Source organism: Zeus faber (genome assembly GCF_960531495.2).
Source record: "Zeus faber genome assembly, chromosome: 1".
Taxonomy (NCBI): domain Eukaryota; kingdom Metazoa; phylum Chordata; class Actinopteri; order Zeiformes; family Zeidae; genus Zeus; species Zeus faber.
The window spans coordinates 46081616-46092065 of record NC_137193.1 but is presented as its reverse complement, the minus strand read 5'-3'; the positions used below and the strand labels follow the sequence as shown (position 1 = coordinate 46092065).

Here is a 10450-nt window from a genome sequence, read left to right as displayed (position 1 = left end):
GATAATTAGGGGAAAAAAGTACATAGCATTTTTTTACACAGCGTTCAATGCTCTGCATTGAAATGTAAAACTATTGACTCATCTCCTTCTCTCCCATTCTGACTCTACGCGCACACACACACACACACACAGGTTTGTTGTTATTTAAATCGCACTACTTGATGGAGATTTGTATTTTTTTTTAATAACATTAGTAAGAAGTACTTGAGTACCTGGCAAATTAATTGATAGGTGCACTTGCATGCAAATGAACTACACTTTACTGCAACAAATTAGCTAATTTCTTTTACGAATTAGGAGGCTAAACATTAGGCTTAAGTCTGGATATCTTGCAATTTCAATTTGTGAAATAAAGTGGTGGTATACTACAACACATGACAATAAAATAATAATAATAAATAACAATGACCTCTGTAAAAAAACACCGTGAACATCCCCACCTTACAGAGAAACGTCAGAAGAAAGATAAACGTCTATATTTTTGAACATGATTGTAGCAAAGTCCATTAGACATGTGGTGCTCAACAGCTGGGTCCCGATCTTAAACTGGTCTAAAACTGGAAAATACTTTTTAACAACTCAGTCTAAAAGTGGAATTATCAGTATGACTTAAAAAATGTCTGCAATCTGCAGCGCTACATTATAGGAGCCTGCCTGCTCGTAGTCTTCATGTCATTTATTTTTAATATCATCAATGATTAATCATGATTAATGGCTGAACTGTACGTCCGGGAGTTTTGGGTTGAGCATCAAGTCCCGAAGAGGTATATTTTCCTCTAAACTCTGCACTGCCGCCGCTTGTGCAACAGGCATTACAAAAGGCAATTGGAAAGTTTATCGTCACAGCCCTTGAAACCTTTCCCTGCGGTTGATGACGCCGGATTGAACCATTTAATAACTGTTTCAAACCTAAAGCAACAATGTTTGGCCCCTTTCTTTATATCAGCAGCACTGAATCCATTGCTGCTCCAGAGTCCACCCTTCAAACAAAATAAAGTTTACATTTTTAATAAGCCAAATCACTGCTTTTCTGTAGCTTTCAGTGTAATGTAGCAAAATCTGTAAATATTCAAGACTCCCACTCAAAGAGCAAAATTCAGTTTGCATCTAAAAGAAATGTGTGTATATTTACACTCCTGATTGGGGGGGGGGGGGGGGGGGAGGGAGAGGGAGAGAGAGAGAGCTGTTGAAACGCATGCATGGATTCGAGACATTTAAGAATGCAACAAAACACAAGCACACACATAGCCAAGATGGTAGGCTCCGAGATAACACACACACACGTGCACGCTGTGTGGGCTGGCTACGGCCACAGCAGATGCTGTCCATGAATATTTTAGCCGGGCTCCTGGCAGAGTTTCCATTTGCATGGACAGATGTAAGCAGCTGAAATATTTACCACACTGGCCTACAAGAAGGTGTGTGTGTGTGTGTGGGGGGGGGGGGGTTCTAGCTGTGTCCATACATAACTATCCGAGGGTTGCTGTGTGTGTAAATGCACACCCATGCCTAAGTACACAACTAGTAGTTGGTGTGTGTGTTACACTGGTGTGTGTTGGTGTTTATTCATCAAAGTGACAGTATCCACCCCCCCCACCCCCTTCTTTCTTTCCTCTTTCAGACGGAGATTGCCAAGCGGCTGAATGTGATCTGTGCTCAGCTCATCCCATTCCTGTCACAGGAGGTGGGGCACACACACACACACACACACAGCTTGTCTCTCTTTGTGCCAGCAGCCCACACAGAAGGCGTGCGCATGCATTCACACAATAAGCAATAACTCACAGTGAAACGATTTGACACACACACACAGAGAGAGAGAGAGAGAGAGAGAGAGATGAGAGAGAGAGAGAGAGAGAGAGAGAGAGAGAGAGAGAGAGAGAGAGAGAGAGAGAGAAGAGAGAGAGAGAGAGAGAGAGAGATGAAAGCACTCTCTTCCCCCTTGAGGGTGAAAACGCCGCCCAACATTAAAATGTATCCCAGAAAACTGAGTAAAACAATTCCAAGTTTTTGTCTTTCAAATGAAATAATATTTTATTTCATTTTAAAACAAATTCTAAGTAATGAATATTGATGTTGTTGTTTTCCTTTTAAGAAAAAAAGTTATAATGCATTTGAGCTGAAGCTTGAGGATTGATTAAATTCACCACCTCCACCCCGCCACCGCCCTCGCTGACCTGTTGGTTTCTTCCACAGCACCAGCAACAGGTGGTCCAGGCATGGAGCGCGCCAAGCAGGTGACTATGGGGGAGTTAAATGCGTCGATAGGGGTACGTGGACTCCCCGCTCTGCCTCTTACTGTGTGTACCCCATCCTCCCTTCCCTCCTATGTTTCAGTTTTTCTTATTTTTCTTTGTCTCGACAAAATACATTTGCCCTCCAGCTGTGTATTCTTTAAATAAAACTATTAATTTAACAAGGTTAGTGGTTTGGGGTGGGACCAAGTTTGGCAAGCTAGGGCATGTCAACGGCCTCAAAGGAAAGACTTAAGAAAGGTGTAATTAAAGTGCACTGCAAAATATATCAACCAGTTAAGCCACCGATTGAACACATTTCATAAATATCATTAAATACAATTTTTTGTGTTTGACCTTAAAAGGTTAGATTAACCTGAATTATTGTTTTCCAATAAGTACTGACCCTGCATAGATTTAGCCATCAAACTAAATTGCAGCGCTCCATCACTGACTGTTCTCCTGCAGCAAGTGACGCCTTCCCCACCTCCGCACGCCTCCTCTTCCTCCTCCTTTTCGTTACTCCGTTACTAGCATGCAGTCTCCTCTTTGTGCTTCCTCTCCCTCCTTCCTCTCCTTCCCAGTCAACCGCGTACTCCAGTGCCTGTAAGTCACCCCGATTTTTCTTTCTTTTCTCCCTCCCCTCTTTCTCTCCTCTATTCCCATCTCCCTTTCTCTGTCTGTCTATCGGTCTTCTCTTTACTCTCCCCCTTTCTCTCTGCCGCCCCCCTCCCCCCCACACTTTGCCCCCTCTCTCTCTATACCGCTCCTTTTCCTCCACCTCTCCACAGCAGCAGCTCCAGGCCCAGCATCTCTCCCAGCACGTCGCTCAGGGTCTCCCCATGGGCCCTCACCCCTCGGGGCTGCCTCACCCAGGCTTGGCGCTGGGCGGGGGCTCCGGGCTGCTGGCCTTGTCGGGGGCCCTGGGGGCCCAGCTCGCCGCCAAGGATGAGAGGGCTCACCTGGAGGCCGCAGCGGCCGCCGCCGCAGAGCACCACAGAGGTAGGGCTGGAGCACAAATCCATGTTAGATAGAAGATATGACCTGAAATGTCTCACAATGAACTTGTTAGTTTAAGAGAGAGAAATGATAGATATCCGTTCATCATAGTTACATTTACGATTAAGTTAAATGTAAGCAATTTCAGTTGGGTGATCATAATATTTATCCATATTGATATTTATCCATATCATGATATATATCAATGTATAATATCCTTTAGTTACAATCAGTTACAATATAACATGCTTATAATCCAGTCTCAAACAGAGGTGGAGGGCTGGAGGATCTGGGTGCCATTGGCCTACCAGGTTCTTCTAAGAACACTATAACATATTAAAACAATTAAGTCCTTTTACCATATAACAGTTTGAGTGTTTACTGCTTTCCTCAGAGACGTCACACTTTAACATTTTAACAAACTTTTAGTTTGAGATTGAGCGTGTAGTTTTTAATGTGCGTGGTTGGAAAAGCCGACCTGGAGTACCCTGCTGTGTACTGCACTTTGGCCGTCAGTCCATTTACTTGTGTTCAGGACAAAGATGCCAAGTGTCATACTTTTCAATCTGACTTTAACAGTTGTCTGAACTTTCCAATTGGCTTGTGTCACTGCTCATTTGTATTTTGGGGGGTCACTATGCAAGTTTTACCAAATATCAATCTTCCCGTGATATGATCACAGCTTGGAGTGCAGCATTGCTTTTTTCACCATTTTTTGAAACTATGATTATAACTATTTGGATATTTGCATATTTACATCATAGCAACGCGTTTATGCATTTGAATGTCAAGCTATTTGCAGATGAAAGCTGCACATCAGAAAGCTGTTTTTTATTAACCATGTCACAAGCTCCAAGTCTCCTGGGGAGGGATGTCCCTCTAGAGTCTAGACCCGTACAGGGCTTGGCATTTACAACCCCTCGCCCTATTCAGCTATTTTCACTTGGCATCTCTGAAATACACTCAGGCTCTCTTATACAGCGACATATGGGTAAAATATGTTGATGTATTTTTTGGGCTGTGTTGTGTAGACAGCTCCTCGGGGTGAATCGTTCCACTGAGTCATCAGTTGTACAGACGTTTTTTAAAGTGATGTGAGATAATGCTGTGTGTGTGTGTGTCTGTGCACGTTTTCTCTTTTTTGGCCTGCTACTGGGACGCGGTGCAATGCTGCTGGGAACCCACTTAGACCGGGAGGCGGGACCGGTGAGTACAGTGCTTTACACCGCGCACACAGACACACACCTTGTTTCCCACTCTTCATCATAGACAACCTACTTAGTTCCCCCGGCAACCAGTAAGTTCGTTAGAGCACTCGTTGCACTCTCAGGTTGTGCATGTATTATCACTGTTCCGTGAGCAGGATGTGATAAGGTAACGCAGTGAAATGGAATGTTGATGCCGCCCCGAGGCCCGTTCTGCCTCACTAAAGAAAGCTTCACCTCCCCCTCCTCCCTCCACCCCTCTCTCTTTCTCTCCCTCTGTCGGGCCGATCGATGCGGCCTGATATTCCTTCGCATTCATCTCCGCTGCTTATGAGCCCAACATGATTTATGCACTCCTTCTCACCTCATTATCACCCTGTTCTCTCCATCTCTCTGCCCACACCCCCACAACGCTCTTTCCTGTCTCGCCCTCTCCTTCACCATTCAACTTGCTTTTTATGGCCCTCTGTTTTACCTCACTGCCACCTCTTCACCTCCTCTCCTCCGCCCCTGTGTCGATGGCCTGCCTCTCTCTCTTGCTCTCTTGCTCTCTTGCTCTCTCTCTCTCTCTCTCTCTCTCTCTCCTCTCCTTCCCTCCTTCCTCCCTGAATTTTTTTACTCCTGTCTTTCCTTCTCGTCTTCCTCTTGTCTTTCGCAGAGTTCTCTCTCCAATGGGGAGAAGGGTCGTTCGGCAGACTACCTCAGCAACGGGAAGAAAAGGAAAGTGGATGAAAAGGAGTTCATGACGGACTATGTGAGGAAGCATTTTACAGTTTTTATTATAAATTTTTTATTCATTTAATTGAACTTCTCACTGTCCAATAGCAGAAAGAAGCTCCAAGGTGTAAATGTGTGTATGAGTCTGAGGGAGATGTAGAAATGCAGTTTTTTCATCCATCCCATTATCTAAAAACTTTCTCTCAAAGGAGAGACTAACTGCTGCAGATCCAGATTGTCATTCATTCACACCAATAAGAAAGAGCTGTCAGTCTTATTCATCTCAGCTCCGAATGTTGTTGTTAAGGAGAACGTCAATTTGGCCGTAAATTGAAGTGGCAATCCATAAGATCATCTGGAGGCGGACCCTGCCACTAACTATGAATGCAACATTTGAAGGAGCAGATGCATAATGCAAATACATTACATGGCTGTTTCTTCAAAAGTTACAGCTAACGAAAGTATTAAACATTTATTCACAAGATAATCTCATGGATTACCACTTTAAAGATCCAGGAAAAAAAGGATGATGTCACAGGAAAGCTAATGGGCGGAAGTAAGTTGTCTTAAAAAAGTAAGTATAAAGTAAGGTTATTTTCTGTAAAACACCATGAAGAGTTTATGGACAGACCATAGCTCTGTCCACAAACTCTGCAGACCAGAATTTGGGATTCCAGCTTTAAATCTCAGAAAATCCAATTAAATGGTCAGGATTATGTTGATCTTCTTGTGTGGGAGCTTGGGAGTTCATAACCCTTGTTGAAAAACGGTTAATAACTTTAGTACAAAAAAAACGTTGAAAACATATATAGTAGAGACAAATATTAGAAGAGTTGCTCAATAGTGATAACCCAGTTTTAAAGTTCACCACAAACTATGGACCATGTTGTTTTTCCTCCATGTTGTTTATGAACAACAATGTCTAACCCTTTTTTTATCTCTCCCTCTCTCTCTTTCTCCCTCTCAGGGCAGTGATGCGGATAAGAGCGATGATAATTTGGTGGTGGATGAGGTTAGTAGTCTGCCTCACTTCACAGCCTTCATCTGCATGCACTTTGTAAACACACTCAGCAGGACCCTGAATAACACCACTACCCCCCCGACCCTAGACTCCCTATTACCACACACACACACACACACACACCCTCACATGCAATATATAAGGAAACTGTATTATTGTGTATTATAATATTTATATCAAGTATGGACTTTTAAAGCAACACTATGTAACCTTTTCACCTTAAAATAACATTTTTAGATCATTTTGATGGTACACTGACTTGTAATATTGAAAATGGCACGCCTGTTCTTGCACTATGTAATTTCTGTGTTTGGACACGAAAGCGTGGGAAAAGTGCATTACGCTTTACAGTACTACGTCACTTCCTTGATGTTTGGCTCGGGTAATAATTTCTATTTATTTTTTTGCCTGGTAAAATCGATGAGATGGGTCAGCGGTGCTCCTGGCACCCGCACCTCAGCCGGTTTGTACCGGCCCTCACTTTCATTGCGCCACAGGGTTTATTTCACTCTCTGACTCGAGCTGATCTGCCAGGCCGAGCACATCTGGTACCTACACCAGTATCAGGAGTCCGATCCCCACGCCTTCTCTCCAGGGGAGCCGTGGACTGAGTGCTCGCTGAAGTGGCGAAGTCCGTGCAAGGGGCGCTGCGTCCTAGGTGTACATTGTGTCTGCATTTGTAACATAGACTGTTATTGAAACATGGCCGACAAGGTTCAAATTTGTCCCTTTAAAATAAATTATTTTCGGACCCCTGACAGAGTTTTACGACAGTGGTGTGAAGTGCAATTGCACTCAGAAAATGTAAGGGCGTCGAATACCAAAAGTTACATAATACTGCTTAAAGTCATGAGTTGGTGCAGATATATATCATATAATACAGCAGCTTTAGAATTGTAATAATAACTCTAATTATATTATACTTATCAAAACAGAGGGTACAATATATAATTACGTAGTTAAATAATAATAATAAAATTTAAAAAGTATGCTACTATTACTATACAAGTTATTATGACAAATTATTATAATAAGAATACATAATTACAATGTATTACAATTATAGTCAAAAGTTGGTTATGAACGTTAAAGATATCCAGAAAAGCAACTGTGATAAAATGTATAACTACTTGAATAATTTAATAAAAAATAACTGCGTCAAATATATTAAAATTGCATTAATTTAAAAAAGCGACAATAACCAAGCCTAGTAGCATTTCATAGGAATTCTTCCCACTGAAAATTATTATAATTTTAATAATAATTTTATTTATTCTACCTCCGCTTCCAGGACCCTTCGTCGCCGCGCAGTGTGCAGTCCTACTCGTCTAGGGAAAACGGGCTGGACAAGATGCCCCAGTCTCGGAAGGAGGCTCCTCCTCAGGCCAGCCCAACCTCGCTGGCCTCCTCCAGCAGCGCCACCTCCCCCTCCCGTGGGAAGGAGCCGCCACAGGTAGCACAGACACACACACACACACACTCACACACACTCACACACACTCTAAAATGTGAGCAAAAAAGGCAATGGTTCCAATCACTTCAGTGGCAGAATCTAGGATTTGCGTCAATCCATGTTCAGGGTTGCCGTCGTGATAACGGAGCAGGGCTGCACTCTTCTTTTTTTTTTTTTATGTATTTATTCAGGGTTTTTTTCTCCTCCAAGTCATATCAAGGCCACTGGCTTCCCAGAATCCTCTCTGCTCTCCCGCCTCCACTTTCTCTCTCTACAATACATCACATCGAGGAGACTGGCAGACGCCTAAGTTTTTAAAACCTTTTTCTCAAGGATTTCCTTCATGAATGTGCCCTGTATGCCAGTGTGCCGTTCCCTTCATCTTCTACATGTTGATGTGGAAAAACATGAGAAATGCACAAATATTACATGAACTCCGTGCCATCCATTGATCTGGGAACTGATCACAGAAAACCATATTCATCACCATCTTTATTCTTTTCACTTTTCTGTTTTGATTGTTGATCTATTGCTTATATATTTTGCCTATAAATATATTTTGCTATATTTTTGGACGTGTGTTTATATATGTTTTCTGATTTAGAATATTTTATTATCATCTTTTTTACTACTTTGTTTTGCACAGACTTGGGAGTTTGTCATTTATAAATGATCATGTGACAACTAAAAACTTCACCCAATTTTTAAACATATTCCCATTCGCAAAAATTCAACAGAGGGAGAAGTCCAGCACTCCTGGGATGAAGCCCGGGACCCCCATGTCTCAGGAGTCCAACACCCCGGGACCCAGCGGCCCCCCACAGTTTCGCCCTGTCCCTGGCAAGGCTGGTGTGGACCCCCTGGGTAAGACACCCTCGGATGTTTATTCTAGGATGTGTGATCGCCAAGATTCTGTTTAACACCGACCTGAAGCGAAGGTGTAAAGTGTGTCCTCATTAAAAGGGAAAAAAACGAAATGTTTTGTTTTTATTAGCCTAAGTACAGACTGTCCATTCAAGGACATTATCATTCATTGCACTGTGTTCAATGAGAAGGGTTTCAAAAGGTCGCTACTGTGTAAGAGTAGATTTCACCAAAACCACACACACCACACACACACTGACCACCATCTAGGCTTAATAAGCAGCTGTGGTTAGAAATGTTCAGCACTCCTAACTTTTTAAATGGAAAGATTAGGAGAGGTGACGGACTGTGACTGTGAGCTGGTTAATAATGAGCCCCAGTCTATTCCAAGGCCTTTCTCTGTCTCTCTCTCTCGCTCACCCACCTTCCATTTTTTTTCTTGTTCTCGTTCTGTCTTAGACACACACACACACACACACACACACACACACACACACACACACACACACATAAATAAAGAAGAAATTATGCATATATACACAGCTGCATCTGTCCTACCTCATACCGGGACTCACTTGGGTGAATACACAGCTCTTATTTTAGCTGCAGGGAAGAATTGTGACCAGCAGGGGGCAATAGTGCTCTGGTGCTGCAGATGGCTGCTTAGTTCAGTATCAGCCTGTTCACAGCCTCTCTCTCTCTCTCTCTCTCTCTCTCTCTCTGTCTCTCTCTCTCTCTCTCTCTCTCTCTCTCTCTCTCTCTCTCTCTGTGTGTGTGTGCGTGTGCGCTCTGGTTTATTCTACTCAGACACTGAAGGCGTACATGCAATATAAATGCTCACCTGTACTTGGGTCTGGAGGATAATTCTGTATTCCATTTGGTCTTTTGGTGTTGCATATGTTGATACACAAATTTTGTAGAGTAAATTAATAAATAAGAAGATTTTACCCAAATGTCTGAATTTGAAGGTTTAGTGTACATTAATTTCAGAAATACCTGTAGGCCTTAAAGTACCAAGGACCATATGATGATGCAGAAGCAGACAGCTATTCATGTCATGGCTATTCTTATTTTTTGTAATTTGTTGATAATTTTGGCTAAATAATAATTCAATATCATTTGAATACTATGAAGTTGTTTTTTCTTTATTTGTGTGTAGCTGTACTCTAATTTGTAACTTGTCAGGTCTCTAAGCTGGCCACAGGTTGAAAATCAGACTTAAATAGCATAAATTAATAAAGAAAACTCACAAGAAATTAGTCTTGTCAGGGTTTTTCAAAAGCGGATGTGGTGTACCCTTAATTCCTGTCATTTCAGTGTGAAATCCCTGTGGACATCCACAATCATCCCCCTTCCCTCATTGGTTTATATTATCCTTTTTCACTGTCACTGTCTCTGTCTTCCTCCTCCTCCAGTTCTGGGTCTCAGGAACCCCCTGGCGGTCCAAGGAGCCTACCCCCCGGGGGCCTTTGGCCTCCCGCCACCAGGGATGAACGGGGAGCTCCCCGGAGCGGCGGGCTACGGCGCTGGGCTGCACCTCGTCTCGCCCCAGATGAACGGATCCGCCGCTGCAGCGGCCGCTGCGGCTGCGGCCGCCGCCGCCGGATACGGACGATCGCCCGTGGTGAGGGAGAGAGAGAGAATTTTCAGAGTGAACTCTTCAGAGAGAGTTTCTTTACCACTGCACAGGAAGTGACATCATCTGTTTCTTTTAAATGTCATGGCCACATGTAATATCACTGCATGTGTGTATAGTCGAGAGACTGAGAATAGAGCAAGGCTACTACAAAACGTGGCAAAACTTGCGTTCAAGATGTTAATAACATTCGTTACTTTTATTTGAATTATACCGTAATTTTCACTGCAATTTATTACAAAACACAGGTGTTTTTACTACATCAAGGTCATGTATTTACAAACTGCGCAAACCATCGCTCATCATCCATTTCCATTTGTT

At 43.0% G+C, this 10450-nt stretch overlaps 1 protein-coding gene across 3 annotated transcripts in view; it reads left to right on the top strand.

Moving 5' to 3' along the window:
- tle2a (TLE family member 2, transcriptional corepressor a) overlaps positions 1-10450 on the top strand; it is a 47240-nt gene that overhangs the window by 28868 nt on the left and 7922 nt on the right. The window contains exons 5-13 of one of the 3 annotated variants that reach the window (XM_080004509.1): positions 1622-1684; positions 2197-2270; positions 3026-3236; positions 4423-4439; positions 5097-5192; positions 6123-6167; positions 7468-7629; positions 8367-8493; positions 9909-10117. In XM_080004509.1, the coding sequence (XP_079860635.1) occupies positions 2220-2270; positions 3026-3236; positions 4423-4439; positions 5097-5192; positions 6123-6167; positions 7468-7629; positions 8367-8493; positions 9909-10117 (918 nt within the window). In that variant the 5' untranslated portion in view covers positions 1622-1684; positions 2197-2219. The remainder of the gene's footprint in view (positions 1-1621; positions 1685-2196; positions 2271-3025; positions 3237-4422; positions 4440-5096; positions 5193-6122; positions 6168-7467; positions 7630-8366; positions 8494-9908; positions 10118-10450) is intronic. The other 2 variants (XM_080004511.1, XM_080004510.1) reach the window with 2 other exon arrangements.